The sequence below is a fragment of the Polypterus senegalus genome, chromosome 4 (genome assembly GCF_016835505.1).
Source record: "Polypterus senegalus isolate Bchr_013 chromosome 4, ASM1683550v1, whole genome shotgun sequence".
In the NCBI taxonomy this organism is placed as follows: Eukaryota; Metazoa; Chordata; class Cladistia; order Polypteriformes; family Polypteridae; genus Polypterus; species Polypterus senegalus.
The window spans coordinates 68,906,918-68,924,834 of NC_053157.1; the positions used below are offsets into that span (position 1 = coordinate 68,906,918).

At 38.9% G+C, this 17,917-nt stretch overlaps 1 protein-coding gene across 3 annotated transcripts in view; it reads left to right on the forward strand.

The window, feature by feature from the left end:
• The window catches only part of LOC120527421 (AF4/FMR2 family member 1-like), a 206,910-nt gene that overhangs the window by 140,130 nt on the left and 48,863 nt on the right, over nucleotides 1-17,917 (forward strand). For all 3 annotated transcript variants that reach the window (XM_039750819.1, XM_039750820.1, XM_039750821.1), the window contains one exon: nucleotides 1,248-2,105. In XM_039750819.1, the coding sequence (XP_039606753.1) occupies nucleotides 1,248-2,105 (858 nt within the window). The remainder of the gene's footprint in view (nucleotides 1-1,247; nucleotides 2,106-17,917) is intronic.

Here is a 17,917-nt window from a genome sequence, read left to right on the forward strand (position 1 = left end):
AATCCCAAAACTCCATCCCCCAAAACCCCGACAACTCCACCCACATCCCACATTCAATATAAATGGGATGTCAGGCTGCTATTTTAAGCTCTGATCCCAACAAGAGTCTGAATTTGAAGGATTTGAAGAAGACACTTAGGGCCACTTGATTATATGCAAGGGATTTGAATACGAATTTAATTGAAATATTCTAACTGTAAGTAAATGAATAAAAATGTTTTTGGAGTTTTAATTTTGGCTTACTAAAATTCTTCAAAGATTAAAATGTTGAAAGTCTGGGCCCAGGTACATTGGGTATAATTATGAAATTCAAAGAATTTGATAGGCTGTCAAGCTTTACCCTCGACTTATACGCGGGTCATAACAAATTTCATCATTTTCGGCTTAAACAATACACTCGACTTATCTGCGAGGTCGACTAATAGGCGAGTATCTACGGTAAATCTCCAATTATATTTTTCATTATTCCCCACAATTTAATACTTGTTCATACTACTTATTCTCACTGTTAACTGGCTTGATCAGGTATCCATTCAGATATTATACTTAGTATAACTGTAGCTGTTTTTTATATGCAGATATGGGTGTTTTTCGTTATGTAGATTTTAGCCCTTGAAAAATGGGAAACATTCTTTAATAATACTTCATTAAAGTATCATACTGCTGGAGAAGGAAATTTATGGCTGCTTTTAACTGAATGTTACAACCGCATATCATTAGGACAGCAATCGTTTTATTAAAGCAGAAAATGGGAAACAAAGCCCCCTTATTTAATTTGAGAAGATAAAAATAAACAAGTCACTCAAATTTCTTGAGGTGGATTAAGTGTTAAATAACAAGAAAAAAGTTAAGACTTTTTAGTATATAATGAGGTTATTTAATACTGCTTGCAACTATGTATGTAAATGATAGACATTAAAATTTCACAAGTTTCTTTATTTACGTTAAGTATGTATTTCACTGTGAAGTAGTTACATCTCTATTCATGTTCTAGCTGCCTCCTAGTAGATGTCTTTAGCATACTTAGACCAAGTAAGTATGTGAGAATTTTGGTCTAAATCAGTGCTTCTATGTGTGCATCTTTAAAATGCTGTAAAATATTGTTACTCTGAACAATCTGTCTTAAGAAGTGAGAAAACAGATTTTCCTACTTAAATTTAAAACATACATTAGTAGCATTTATAATATACTCAATAAGAAAGTTTGTTTTAATGTCTGTCTTTGCTTTGTGCTGTTTTTCTTTTCAGGTAGATACCCCCACTGTGAACAAATGGCAGCTAGACAATTGGATAGTAAAAAGTGGTCAACAAAGTTCACTTCAAGAGGGTCAATGTGACTCTAACCAGAGAGGAAAGGATTCCTTCAAGGAGCAGAAACGTCCCAAACCTGAAGAGCAGTTGAAGTCAAATGGGTCATGTAAAACAAATACAGAAAACGCAGACAAGGATGCTACTGACACATTAAAGAAAAAAACCCAAGTGATGGGCTGCTTGATGACATGTCCTTCCAATAAGCAAAGTAGCAGCCAAAGACAGAATGGTGGTGAAAAGCAACTTTGCCAGCATGACCCTGTCCCTCCACCTGAAGCATCCAAGAAAAACTTAAGTGAGGGGTGTGAAAGACCTCCCACTAAAGGGAACAGTAATTCACATGTAGAGAAACCAAAGGTTAAAACGAAACCCCATCAAGAGAATCGTTCTTCAAAATCATCCTCGGTCAAGATGCATAAGCATATTTCTTCTGAAAAAAAGAAGCACATATATCCAAAGCCAACTATTAATAAAGTAATTGAATCTGTCTGTGAAGGAAAGAAAAGGGCAGATCATGGAGTGCCTACTCACTGTGACAGTCCTTCCCGCTTTGTATCTAGGACTAGTGCCAGTAAGGCTGTTCAGTCTGAAAACAATCTCGGTGATGATCCCCACAGTCTTACCAGCTTGATAGTGAAGATTGACCTAAGCCTTCTCTCCAGAATTCCTCAGATCAAAGAAAAGGAAAAAATTCAAACCAAAGCTGCAGTTGTATTATCTGCTTCAAGTGGTAAGGCTCATGATGCAGACAAGAAAACTGTGAAGTTGTCTGTGAAATCACACAAAAAGAGACAGGTGAGCTAGACACTATTCTTTCTATTCATATTTTTTGTGTTCCTGAATTAATGTGTTTATAGTTTCAGTACTTGCCATCTCATAAGGTTGCTTAATCATTAGCCATGATATTTCACATAAGGGAGGAAATTGCATACTGGCTATACTAACAACTAGTGATGAGCGAACTCTGTGGTGTTCGCCTTGCCTCCAGTTAGGAGTAATCACAGAAGTATTAGCAAATATCACCAAGCTTGGCGAAATGCATTAAACTCAATGGGGATGGACTAACTGAGCTAGATTTGACTGGATTATAATGGTATAATCAACAAAGTGTACCTGGGGGCTAGGGAAATGTCTGGCAAAATTCACTGGACCAATTATTGTTGCCAAAAAGGTGCCTGAGCTGTGCGGGCGCAGTGCCAACCCCTGCACCTTCGTGCCTCTGTGAGACCAAAGAAAAAAGAACACAGTCAGTGACGCGCAAGCATATATTTCATGAATACAAAGCAGAAATGCAGAAATTATAGTCAATGGTCAGAAAAAATATATAGGTCGTTTTATGTTTATTTATGTGAGAAACTATTGCTTCTGAATGTGCTTTTCAGAAAACATTCCAGCAGCAGCTTGCCATCCCCACACTACTGTTCCTGTAGTAGCACATAGGGCAATGTCTGCAGCAACAGACGTTTTATGTTGATTTATATGAGAAATTATTGCTTTGTGTGCTTTTTGGAAAACTGGGTCTTTGTAAGAATATTCAGCCCTAGGAGAAAAGGGAAAATAAGCCCTGAAAGAATTAAAGGCAGAAATTCAAAGTGGCTTGTCCTGATCGAAGTAACTGACTTATTCTGTTTTTTTGAAGTCACGCTGAAGGCTCTCCAGACTGTCTCTGCTGGTGCTTTGCACTTTTCTTCTATCAAAAAGATAAAAACATCTTGTAAATAGTTGTAAATCTTTTGTTATTATGATTGTTTCATAGAGTCTTTTGTGTTTGGAAGATGGATTGGTGGTGTCAGACTCTTTCAAGGCTTGTTTTTATTCTCCACGTGACCAATTATGCGTGCACAGGGCATGTGCCTCTGTCTCTTATACAGCATAAACAATGGGTTACCTGTGCTTGTTGCCAAATGTGTATGCCGGTCTTTGAGTTCCATGTCAGTATATGTTTCATAAAAATAAAATTTGAGAACCTACATTATTATCTGTTAAGCTTCTTAAATCAAGTTTATAGCTTTACATTTTATAGCATTTGTTTTTATGGAAAATGTAAAAAAAATAAAAAAAACTGATGTAAATACTGATGTTATAATAGTTCACCAGCTGCCATAGCACCTTTTGGTTTCCTTGAAGCCTGCATGTTCTGTTTGTATCTGGATGAGTTTTTTCAACAAACCCCGAGTTTCTCCCAATGTTCAAATCTGCAGTGTATCAGCCAGTAGCCTATCAATAGTAACTGTGCATAGTGCCAATCACTGTGCAACCATACCTCCATGAGATCAAAGAAGAAAGAACGTAGCGAGAAACATGCAAGCTTCATAACCAGTCTGTAATGCAGATGATCAGCATTATATACCCGGGGGTCAATCCCACCCAGTAATTGGCTGTTACAGCTCTGGGGGATGTGACGCTGGCCTAGCAAAGTGTTACAGGATGCTGGAAAAAAAATTCTCCTAAACCAGCCAATCAGTAAATAATTCGATGAACAAAGGAGAATGTAGCGAATTCACTACAAGTAATGCTTTAGCAAAATTTGCTGATCAGCACTGCTACCAACAATTGAAGCAGGTTTCAAACTAAATGGCTGTTTGGCTTGTCTGCACCGGTAATGAAATGAGTTGCTACATTTAAACTCAGAAGTGAGGTAAAAGGAGGAGCGAAGTTAAGATTGCACCGAACAGAACAGGTGAAAGCAAATGATATTGTGAGTTATACTGCATGTACACTCTCCATCCTTTATCTGTTGTGGTCAGGTGCTACATGTTAACTAAGCTGCGGTAATGTTTAAACTGAAGCTGTTGCTCCTAACTTGTCTTGGACACAAGGGAATGCCTATTACTCCCTCCTTCTGCCTTCATTTGCATAAACTGGCAAGTTCCATTTCTTTACCAGGTTGTGTGATATACCAGTACTGGAAAAGTACATTAAGCACAAATTTTTTAAATTCTATGGTAGCAGCATTTTGGTATTTTCAGTACTGGAAGTATATGTCTGTTTTCCTCTCATTCACCCTCAGATTTTCCCTCAACACTTACTATTGCAGTAGTGGGAAAATGTCAATTTCGTAGACTTCATGCAATGAAATTACATGCTTCTCATGTACTTGAACCTCACATGGTGGGAGGGGATGGTAAGATCTATACTAATAAAAGGCAAAGCCCTCACTCACTCACTGACTCACTCACTGACTCACTCACTGACTCATCACTAATTCTCCAACTTCCCGTGTGGGTGGAAGGCTGAAATTTGGCAGGTTCATTCCTTACAGCTTCCTTACAAAAGTTGGGCAGGTTTTATATCGAAATTCTGCGCGTAATGGTCATAACTGGAAGCAGTTTTTCTCCATTTACTGTAATGGAGATGAGCTTCAACGCCGTGGGGGCGGAGTTTCGTGTGACATTATCACGCCTCCCACGTAATCACGCAGTACATAGAAAACCAGGAAGAGCTCAAAAAAGCGCTTAAGAAAACATGCATTATATAATTGAGAAGGCAGCGAAACAATAAGAAGCGAGCGAGTGACATTTACAACCATATTCATGAGTTCTGCTACTTCGGAAACAAAGCACGATGTAAACCTACACTTTAAATTAAGTTCATAGACAGGCTGCCGCTGGCGTTTGTAATTTAGTGCCTGCCCATATAAGGCCGTCCGTCAGCGGCAATCCAATAGCAAACTGCCACGGGTAAATATTCACGGGTGAAGGACTGTGCTTATGGAGAGGAAGATGAGATGGTCAGGGTGGTGTTTGACACAAACTCAGCGAAACTGCGAGAGAAAGTTTTAAGTGCCAGGACTAAGGTAACATTAAATACAGCCATGGACATAGCATGAGATGGCACCAGCACAGCTGGGAACCTTCGATGCATGTACACCGAGTGGCTCACGTGAACTGGCGCAGTGCACAGATAAAAGCAACAGTTCCAAAGAGCTGAACAAAACCGAATTACACAATTGAAAAGGCAGCAAAAATATGAAGCGTCTGATAAGCATATTCATAAATCCAGCTACTGCGGAAACAAAGCACACGGTGGAAAAAGTCAATGTCCGCTAAAGGAAGACAGTGTAAAAAACCCGTGCATGCAGTGTGTCAGGTCTCAGATAAAGAAGAAGGCGAGCTGTTTATTGATGCAGTAAGAAGCGAATCGATGAATGAAACCTGTCATCTTTACAGCGATTGACAAACACGGAATGTAACTTGAACACAACACATCCTACAAATACGAACCTGATTGAAAGAAATAATGATAATCAAATCCTTGATGACAGCAACACTCAGTAACACTCACAAAACAAATACTGTATATTGACAGTCATGTTACGTTATTTTTAAAATGTTCCCTTTTCTTTTCTACCTTTTTAACACACTACTTCTCGCTCGCGGTATATATATATATATATATATATATATATATATATATATATATATATATATATATCCCGCTCTACATACTCGAATAATGGATACTTTATTCGCCATCAATGATTGTTTTGGTAAAGCCATACTCAGTGTATTCATTAGATGAGCGGTAAAAAGTAAGAGCGAGGGAGGATGACTCATTGAGGCATGCAGGCTGTAGTGGCGTCAACTCTATCTGAATTGCGCGATCACATTTGAAAAACATATCTTTTCAAGTTCTATTTAGTCCATATGTGTCAAACTCAAGGGCGCGGGCCACATCCGCCGGTGTAATTATATCCGCCCGAGATCATTTTATATACTGTATTATTGTTATTAAAGCCGGGTATATGAAGCGCTGGTAACACAATAAACTACAGATCCCATAATGCAGCGCTTCAGCTGCCTTGCATCAGGGTAACCTGAATGCAATTCAGAAGATACAGAAAACAGCATAATTAAATAAGAATCTGACACTTCAGCGGACGTTTTAACCGTGCACAATCACAAAGTGATTTCAAGTGAAGCTGCTTTTATGGGAGACACAAATGCACCAGTTCACCTTGCCCCACTTTCCCTGTTGCCAAGTACTGTTAAACCAAGTCGTCACTACGGTGTTCCCAAATCGCACTTTGCTGATAAACTGGCGCACTGCGCACTGAGTTTGCACGCGCTTTGGTGACTTTGATGAACAAAAAAAGTCCGTCTACATGCGGCTCGAACCTTGTGCATGTTTGGTAGCACATATCTGTGTGAGAAGCTCTTCTCAGTGATAAAGACTAACAAAACAGCACACAGGAGTCGCCTCACTGATGAGCACCTGCAATCCATCCTGAGAATCTCCACAACACAGAACCTCACAGCAAACAGAAACGAACTTGTGGCCAAAAAAAGATGCCAGGCGTCCAGCTCTAAAATGACATATGAGCAAAGACAACTGAATGATTTGATTTGTTATTGCACGTAAGGCGGAGTCAACCGTTTTAACAAACAGCGTATTGCACTGATACTGAAATAGCGGTGTGTGTATATATGTAGATATGTATGTATATGTATATATATGTTTATATATGTGTGTGTGTATGTATGTATATATATATATATATATATATATATATATATATGTGTTTGTGTGTGTATATATATGTAGATATATATGTATGTATATATGTGTATATGTATAGATATGTATATATATATATATATATATGTTTTGTGTGTGTGTGTAAATATATATATATATATATATATATATATATATATATATATATATATATGACAACAACACTCATCACTCACAACAGTGACAAAACAATTACATTGACAATCAGGTTACGTTATTTTCAAAATGTTTCCTTTTCTTTTCATTGCTTCTTTAACACACTACTTCTCCGCTGCGAAGCGCGGGTATTTTGCTAGTCTGTCATAATCTGGACTTCATGGGGCACAGTTATTGCTTCAGTGTGATCAGGACTTCATGGTGAACTCTCAAAAGCACACCCCGTTTATTGATTCAAAACTATGCACTATAACACTATAGGGACTTCACAGCTATCAAAAGGGAATTGCAGCATAGGGTACTGTGACACAATAAAAGTTTTGAAGTCACTAGTTTTTGTTGGATCTGTTTAGACACTGGTACTGAGATCTGAACTGTAAACACATACACACTCGCCAGCCACTCTGGGTTAGATCTCCTTTTGCCTTTAGAACTGTTGCAGTTCTTTGTGGCATACATTCAACAAGGTGCTAGAAATATTCCTCAGGGATTTTGGTACATATTGACATAATCACATCACACAGTTGCTTCAGATTTGTTGGTTGTGCATCCATGATGTAAATCTCCAATTTCACCACATCCTAAAAGTGATCTGTTACACCAGTCTCTTAACATTTTTTGCACCATAGTCCGGTTTCATGTAAGACAATTTTCCACAGACTGGCCATCGCCGTGCATAATAAATACAACTCACCATAATGCAGAATCGGTGGGAACCCTGAGCTTGTTTCCCTGCAATGAGACTGTCCCATCTAGCGGTGATGGGAGACACACACAAAGTGTTTTCCTTGTCTTCAGTTAATTCCATAACTTCATTTTGGTTGCTGTCACTGCAGAAAACCCCACTTCACAAAGATATGATGTTTGTAATGGATGCAGGGTTTACAGCACTTTTGTGACAATCTCCAAAGACTTTTTTTTTTTTTTTTACTCATTTTAGCTAGGATTAGCTTGTGGCATAATTTAGTGAGCATCAGAGGGGACTGGGCAGTTTAGTGGTCTGGAATCCCTACAGATTTTATTTTTTTCTCCAGCCGTCTGGAGTTTTTTTTTTTTGTTTTTTCTGTCCACCCTGGCCATTGGACCTTACTCTTATTCTATGTTAATTAATGTTGACTTATTTTATTTTCTTATTGTGTCTTTTATTTTCTATTTTTTATTATGTAAAGCACTTTGAGCTACTGTGTGTATGAAAATGTGCTATATAAATAAATGATGTTGTTGAAGTGAGTGAGTATGACAGAGAAAAGTGGCACAGATGGAAGTGATGGGGAGATTATAGAATGATGAGTGGTCACAGTTATTGGAAGTTATCAACAGTTTATTGCACACTACACCACAAAAAATCAATCTGCACATTCAAACTTTACTTAATACTGCCCCTCCTACTTACTTAACTATAGTGGCTGGTAAGGTACATACACAACAGAATATGATCACTCTTCTACAGTGTTCCTTTCAAAATACATGAACAAGTTTGTTTTATTTTTCAATTTTTTTTTAACACATTCAATAATTAAATATTATACCAACAGTTCAACATAGCCTTGTCAGATCAGAAGTATAAATACTTGTGTGTGCATCTATCTGAATGTGCAGTCGCTTCGAAAATATTGTATTGTTCAAACACACATCAATTCCTTGTGACATTGGCATCAAACACCAGCGGTTCGGGTCTACGAAATCCTTCTGCCATGCTGTCAATGTATGTTCAATTACCTTGTTGTGCAGTTTAGTTGCTTATTGCACTTCGATGAGACATAGTTAGTGACGAATTCTGACACTATGTTGAAATTCAAGTGGTCACAGTTATCAAAGTTATCAACAGTTTGTTGTACACCACAAATAAATTTAATCTGCATGCACATCCAAACTTCACTTATCATCCCTTCTACTTCCTTAACTTTAGTGGCTGTGAATGTACATAAACAACAGAACATACTCACTGTTCGACAGGGATGATCTGGGGCCTCATGTATAAACAGTGCATACGGACAAAAATGTTGCGTACACTCATTTCCACGCTCACATCGCAATGTATAAAAACTAATCTTGGCATAAAGCCACGCACATTCTCACTCCACCTCAGTCGATTGCGTATGCAAGTTTTTGGCATGGTTTTGCAAACTGACGGCACCCAGCGTGAAAGCAGTTTTGTGGTTCCTGTTTGGTTTCCCTTTATTTTTTACATTCACAACTCTGACATGGCCTTATCAAATACACTGAAATTAATTGCATTTCATTTATTAGTTTAAGGCATCTGATTGCAATCAACCTGTAACAAATATAATGGTCCATGGAATGGCCAAACTTTTCCAAATGCAATAGCTGCTTTAGCATTGTTACTTTCAGTGTACCACTCTTGAGTGTTTTAACTCACAGTATCTGAGTGTGAAATCACAGCTCTATGGCAGCTGATTGGAAAGAGGATTATCAGGATACAGCATCCAGCACACACTGCCTCAGTGATATGCACAGTCTTATTTGAACTGCACCCATCCAGTAAACATTTCAGAGCCTTTCCTGTAGGAACCTCACGGTTCAGAAACAGTTTCATCCCAAGAGCTCTAAATGCGCTTGAATCATTCCATCAAATGCTACTGATAGAACTGTATGTACTTATAAGTACAATTACCTCACTGTAAACTTGCACTACAGTTGTAATATTGCACAACCTTAGACACTTATGCCTTCATATTGTATATTTTTCATTGTTTTTTATCGTATTGTTGTTGTTACTGTTGTTTTACCATTTTATAGGAAAATAAGTTTATGGTGTATTTTCATATTGAATCTCATTGTACCATACAATAACAATAAAGGAATTCAATTCAGTAGAAGAAACCTTCTATTAGTGCTGGGAGGTATACCGGTTCATACCGAAAACCGTTTTTTATATTTCTTATGATATGGATTTTTCTTATACTGCAGCACCGGTTTAAATAGCGTAAACAACGTTTGGAACGTGGCACAGTGGGAAACTGTTTAAAGGGGGACCTTTTTCACTGCTACACCGCTAAACACGCATGCATCGGAGTACATGCATTAGTGGAGGTATTGAGCAGTGAAAATGGACAGAGTACATTCTGAAACTGAAACTGTAGCAGACAATAAAGTTGAACATGTTGACACAGAAGAACTTTGCCAAATAAAGGAGCGGTGTCTGGAGATAATTTGGTTTTGAAAGGTTGGATTATTACTACAAATGCTGTTGAGCTAAAAAGTTGTCAACACAAGCAATTTGCTGCACCATCTTAGCCGCAAACATTCTTTGGAGTACCATGAATGTATGGAACTTAGATTGGGATTGGCATCCTCCATGTCCTGAGGTAAAACTGAAAAAGCTAGGGGATGTTCGAGTCAGACGTCACTTGTAGATGCATTTGCTAGAGGTACTGCCTACGACAAAAAAAGCAAGCGGTGGATCGAGATAGCAAACACCATTACAATCCATATAGCTAACGTGTCAGTGGACAGAGATTGGTAACATAAACAAAAAGTGTAGTTGGTCTACAAAAAATATTTATTTATTCCTTTTCTAAGACCTGTTCGGTGCAATACAACTTTTAACACACACCTCTGGATATTTTACTAAGTCTAAATGCCTCTTTGGATGGTTGAAAATATGTTGTCAAAATTATAGTTTAAGTTGTTTGTAAAATATGTTCAATAAAAAGGTTCTATATTTTGACTGCAACTATCATGCAGTGTGATTCCTTCTCTTCATTAGTGCCACCCCCTTAAAACTATCACTTTATGGGGCCATGCAAACTTGCATTAATAGTTGTGTGTACATTAAAATGTACAATTCTCATGACAGTGGAATTGGTTATTTTTAGCCAGTCCACTGCAGTCGTTGCAGTGGAAAATGTGGTTAACATCCACTCATGCATGGGGGAAAATGCTGTTGAATACCGTGAAACCGGTATAATTTTGAAAAATACCATGATATAGAATTTTGGTCATACCTTCCAGCACTAACTACCTTGTATTTACATAAGATGTCAACTGGCTTCTAAGTTGATTTAAATTTCCATGCACTTTCTTCTTGGAGCTCTTGATATAATTTTTAAGCTGAAATGCAGTAAAGTATGTATATTTCATTATACAGATACATTTTTAACTAAATTTAAATAATGTATACTGATAATAATTTAACATGTGGGCATGGTGGACAATGGTAGCGATGAGCTGGCGCCCCGTTCAGGGATTGTTCCTGCCTCGCGCTATATGCTTTCTGGGACTGGTGTAACCCTGGATGGATAGATGAATTGAATAATTAAACATGTACTATGAAGATATTTCAGTGTTCCTTAAAAGTTTTAAAGAATCAGCATTCTTTAACTACTTAATAGATATACCAATATTTTGAAGTTTTTGCTATTAGTATTTATATATTTAATATTCTTTTACAGATAAAGGTGTAATGTTGTTTAGTTGAGTAATGGAGATACTTTTAGTAAAATCCACTGAATGGAATTTGTTTTTTTCAGTGGAGCAGAAATAGATCTAGAGTACAGTGATCCCTCACTATATCTCGCTTCGACTTTAGCGGCTTCACTCCATCGCAGATTTTAAATGTAAGCATATCTAAATATATATCACCGATTTTTCGTTGGTTCCCGGATTTCTGCAGGCAATGGGTCTTTTAATTTATGGTACATGCTTTTTCAGTTGGTTTGCCCAGTTGATTTCATACAAGGACGCTATTGGCGGATGGCTGGGAAGCTACCCAATCAGAGCATGTATTATGTATTAAATAAAACTCCTCAATGATATACGATATGCTTCCCTCACGGTGCTTCGCACACTTAAAAGCTCTAACAGCACGTATTGATTTTTGATTGTTTGCTTTTCTCAGCCTCTCTCACTCTTTCTGACATTCTCTGCTCCTGATGGAGGGGGTGTGAGCAGAGGGGCTGTTTGCACAGTGATCCCTTCCTTGCGGCCTCTTTATCACGCGGTGCTTCCACTTAAAAGGCCAACAGCCCTATTGATTTTTGCTTGTTTACTTTTCTCTCTTTCTCTGACATTCTCTGCTCCTGACGCACATTTCTTTGAAGAGGAAGATATTTTTGCATTCTTTTAATTGTGAGAAAGAACTGCCATCTCTGTCTTGTCATGGAGCACAGTTTAAACTTTTGACTAAAGGGTGTTATTTCATATCTAGAGGGCTCTAATAATGTTAAAAAACGTATTTAGAAGGTCGTAAACAGGTTTTCTATGCTCTTAACTGCGAAAATATTAGTTTTATAAACTAGCAAAATACCCGCGCTTCGCAGCAGAGAAGTAGTGTGTTAAAGAAGTAATGAAAAAGAAAAGGAAACATTTTAATAATAACGTAACATGATTGTCAATGTAATTGTTTTGTCATTGTTGTGAGTGATGAGTGTTGCTATATATATATGCTATATATGTTGTATGTGTATATGTGTGTATATATATATAGATATAGATATAGATATAGATATAGATATAGATATATATATATAGAGATAGAGATAGAGATAGATATATAGATACTAGATATATAGATATATATATATATATATATAGATATATATATATATATATATAGATATATATATATCTATATATAGATATATATATATCTATATATAGATATATATCTATATATATCTATATATACACACACACACATATAAACATATATAAACTGCTCAAAAAATTAAAGGAACACTTTGAAAACACATCAGATCTCAATGGGAAAAAGAAATCCTCCTGGATATCTATACTGATATAGACTGGGTAATGTGTTAGGAACGAAAGGATGCCACATCGTTTGATGGAAAGAAAATGATCAACCTACAGAGCCCTGAATTCAGATGCCCCAAAAATCAGAGTGAAAAAATTATGTGGCAGGCTAGACCATTTTGCCAAAATTGAATTGCAGCAACTCAAAATTGTACGCAGCACTTTGTATGGCCCCTGTGTTCTTGTATACATGCCTGACAACATCTGTGCATGCTTCTAATGAGATGACAGATGGTGTTGTGGGGGATCTCCTCCCAGATCTCGACCAGGGCATCACCGAGCTCCTGGACAGTCTGAGGTGCATTGGATGGACCAAAACATAATGTCCCAGAGGTGTTCTATTGGATTTAGGTCAGGAAAGTGTGGTGGCCAGTCAATGGTATCAATTCCTTCATCCTCCAGGAACTGCCTGCATACTCTCACCACATGAGGCCAGGAATTGTCGTGCACCAGGAGCCACTGTACCAGAATAGGGTCTGACAATGGGTCCAAGGATTTCATCCTGATACCTAATGGCAGCCAAGGTGCCTTTGTCAACCCTGTAGCGGTCTGTGTGACCCTCCATGGATATGCTTCCCCAGACAATCATTAACCCACCACCAAACTGCTCATGCTGAATGATGTTACAGGCAGCATAATGTTCTCCATGGCTTCTCCAGACCCTTTCACTTCTGTCACGTGCTCAGGGTGAACCTGCTCTCATCTGTAAAAGCACAGGGCACCAGCGGTGCATCTGCCAATTCTGGTATTCTATGGCGAATGCCAATCGAGCTGCATGCTGCTGGGCAGTGAGCTCGGGGCCCATTAGAGGACATGGGGCCCTTGGGTCACCCTCGTGAAGTCTTTCTGGTTGTTTGGTCAGAGACATTCACACCAGTGGCCTGCTGGAGGTCATTTTGTAGGGCTCTGGAAGTGCTCATTCTGTTCCTCCTTGCCCAAAGGAGCAGATACTGGTCCTGCTGATGGGTTATGGACCTTCTATGGCCCTCTCCAGCTCTCCTAGAGTAACTGCTTGTCTCCTAGAATCTCCTCCATGCCCTTGAGACTGTGCAGGGAGAAACAGCAAACCTTCTGGCAATGACACGTATTGATGTGCCATCCTGGAGAAGTTGGACTACCTGTGCAACCTCTGTAGGGTCCAGGTATCACCTCATGCTACCAGTAGTGACACTGACTGTAGCCAAATGCAAAACTAGTGAAGAAACAGTCAGAAAAGATGAGGAGGGAAAAATGTCAGTGGCCTCCACCTGTTAAACCATTCCTGTTTTGGGGGTCATCTCATTGTTGCCCCTCTAGTGCATCTGTTAATTTCATTAACACCACAGCAGCTGAAACTGATTAACAACCCCCTCTGCTACTTAACTGACCAGATTAATATCCCATAAGTTTCATTGACTTTATGCTATACTCTGATTAAAAAGTGTTCCTTTAATTCTTTTGAGCAGTATATATACATATCTATACATATACACATATATATACACACACACATATATATATATATATACATATATATATATATACATACACACACATATAAACATATATATATATATATATACATATACACACATACATATACTTACACATATATACACACAAATACATATATATATATATATATATATATATATATATATATATGAGGTGTGGCAGAAAAGTAATGAGACTGATTTTGTATTTACCAAAGTTTTTATTTTTTTCAAACATCAATGTTATCCCCTTCAAAGTAGTTCCCTTGGGCAGCTACACACCGATGGAGACATTGTTCCCACTGTTGGTAGCAGCTGTGGAACCACAGGAATGCCTTTTGAGGTCAAAAATTCTGTTATGGAGAGGGCAGTGTGACCTCAGTCACTCACTCATCACTAATTCTTCAACTTCCCATGTAGGTAGAAAGCTGAAATTTGGCAGGCTTATTCCTTACAGCTTACTTACAAAAGTTAAGCAGGTTTCATTTCGAAATTCTACGCGTAACGGTCATAACGGTCGATAACGTTCGACAACGTCCGCCATGTTGAACTTTCTTATTTATGGCCCCATCTTCACGAAATTTGGTAGGCGTCTTCCCTGCGCTAACCGAAACCGATGTACTTACTTATTTCGATGGTATGATGCCACTGTCGGCCGCCATATTGAACTTTCCAAACATCACTAATTCTCCAACTTCCTGTGTAGGTAGAAGGCTGAAATTTGGCAGGCCCATTCCTTACAGCTTACTTACAAATGTTAAGCAGGTTTCATTTTGAAATTCTACGCGTAACGGTCATAATGGTCAACAACGTGCACCACGTTGAACTTTTTAATTTATGGCCCCATCTTCACGAAATTTGGTAGGCGGCTTCCCTGCGCTAACCGAAACTAATGTACATACTTATTTCGGTGGTATGATGCCACTGTCGGCCGCCATATTGAACTTTTAACGGAAACCGATGTCCGTACTTATTTCGTTAGTATAACAGCACTGTCGGCCGCCATATTGAACTTTCCAACGTCACTAATTCTCCAACTTCCCGTGTAGGTAGAAGGCTGAAATTTGGCAGGCTCATTCCTTACAGCTTACTTACAACAGTTAACCAGGTTTCATTTCGAAATTCTATGCGTAACGGTCAACAACGTCCGCCATGTTGAACTTTCTTATTTACGGCCCCATCTTCACGAAATTTGGTAGGTGGCTTCCCTGAGCTAACCGAAACCAATGCACATACAGTACTTATTTCGTGGTATGATGCCACTGTCAGCCGCCATATTGAACTTTCCAACATCACTAATTCTCCAACTTCCCGTGTAGGTAGAAGGCTGAAATTTGGCAGGCTCCTTCCTTACAGCTTACTTACAAAAGTTAAGCAGGTTTCATTTTGAAATTCTATGCATAATGGTCATAACGGTCAACAACGTCTGCCATGTTGAACTTTCTTATTTATGGCCCCATCTTCTCGAAATTTGGTAGCCGGCTTCCCTGCACTAACCAAAACCAATGTACATACTTATTTCGGTGGTATGATGCCACTGTCGGCCGTCATATTGAACTTTTCAACAGTCTTTGTTACTTATGGGCCCATCTTCAAGAAATTTGGTACACGGGTTCCCAACGCTAACTGAATCCTACTTACGTACATATATACGCCCATAGCCTGCACCTCGGTCACCGCGTGAGGTGGCGTTGTGTCCCCCATCTCAACGCCTCCCACGTTGTTGGCTGGCTGGCTGCCTGCCTATATAAGACTGTCCGTCGCTCTGGTTTCTTCATTCCCTTCCTTGCTTCACCACGGGATTCACGTCTCCCTACTGATAACTACAGCCCTAATTTGTTTAGTCCACGGCTTCTCCGCTGTTTTATTGTTTGTTTATTACAATTATAGGTATTGTATAGGTATTTTACAATTACTTTACATTGCTCAGGTACCCATTTCCTTTATCATTCCAACCCCCATTACCATGTCTATCGAGATGATCACTATCGATCAAAGAACTGTCACTTACCGAGTGGTTTCCTGCCCGGAGATGCCACCTACCTTTTCCATTCTCTTTGTTACATATTGCACAGCCATATCAGGCTCACTCTTGATATCCGGAGGAAGATTCTGTCTTATGTATTGAATGACTGGGACAGGTTCAAGGTGTGGACTGATTACGGTACAGGAGATAATTATACTACACTCGACGGCAAATGGGTTGCGAGACAACTCATAATTCTTTTTTTATTCTTCAAAGTCACCAAAGCGCCGTCGAACTCAGTGCGCAGTGCGCTCAGTTTATCAGAAAAATGCGTATTTGGGAACACCGTTGTGCCGACTTGGTTCAACATTACTTGGCAACAGGGAAAGTGGGGCAAGTTGCACTGGTGCATTTGTGTCTCCCATAAAAGAAGCTTCACTTGAAATCACTTTGTGATTTTGCATGGGTAAAAATGTCTGCTGAAGTGTCAGATTCTTCTTTAACTCTTCTGCTTTCTGTATCTTGTGCATTGCATTCAGGTCTTTCAGGTTATCCTGATGTTTTGTCTCATAGTGCCGTCTTAGATTAAATTCTGTAATTACAGCCACATTAGCTCCACAAATGAGACACACGGGTTTACCGGGAATGTCAGTAAATATATACTCAGCCTCCCATCGGTTTTTAAAGGCTCTATGTTCAGAATCACCTTTTCTCTTCGGCATCGTATGGGCTAGCTTCGCAATAACTTGCAGCATCATAAGCTAGACTTGATTAACGCGGGAAGTGTTCGGCAAGGCAGCTGAAGCACTGCATTATGGGATCTGTAGTTTATTGTGTTACCAGCGCTTCATCTCCCTGGGCCATTAATAACAATAATACAGTATATAAAATTATCTCGCGGGCCGGATTTAATTACGCCGGGCGGATGTGGCCTGCGGGCCTTGAGTTTGACACATATGGACTAAATAGATCTTGAAAAGATATATTTTTTCGAATGTGATTGCGCAATTCAGATCGAGTTGACGCGCACTACAGTACATTGAGCCCGCGTGCTATTGTGGTTTTGCCTGCGTGCCTTAATAAGTTACCCTCCCCTCGCTCTTACTTTTTTACCATTCATCTAATGAATACACTGAGTATGGCTTTACCAAAACAATCATTGATCGCGAATAAAGTATCCATTATTCATAAAGCTTCAGTTGGTGATCTGTCTTTCTGCGTTAACCGCATATTTTTTCATACGTCTCAAACCAAGGGGATGCGAAGGTAAAATGAATAAAAATACGTGCGTACATACTCAGTGTATCCCCTCTCGGGAATCGAACCTCAGACATCAGCGCTAGAGGCGAAGCCTCCAATATTGCGCAACGGCGTGTGGTTTATCTATTTGAGCGTAGCAATATAATTCTTTTTTTGTTCAGCACTCTTTGGAATTGTTGCTTTTTGTCTGCGCACTGCATCAGTTCACGTGAGCCGCTGAATATGGTTTTATATGTCACTCGCTCGCTTCTAATTGTTTCGCTGCCTTCTTAATTATATAATGCATGTTTTCTTAAGCGCTTTTTGGAGCTCTTCCTGGTTTTCTACGTACTGCGTAATTACGTGGGAGGCGTGATGATGTCACACGAAACTCCGTCCCAACGGCTTTCAAGCTCAACTCCATTACAGTAAATGGAGAAAAATAGCTTCTAGTTATGACCATTATGTGTAGAATTTCGAAA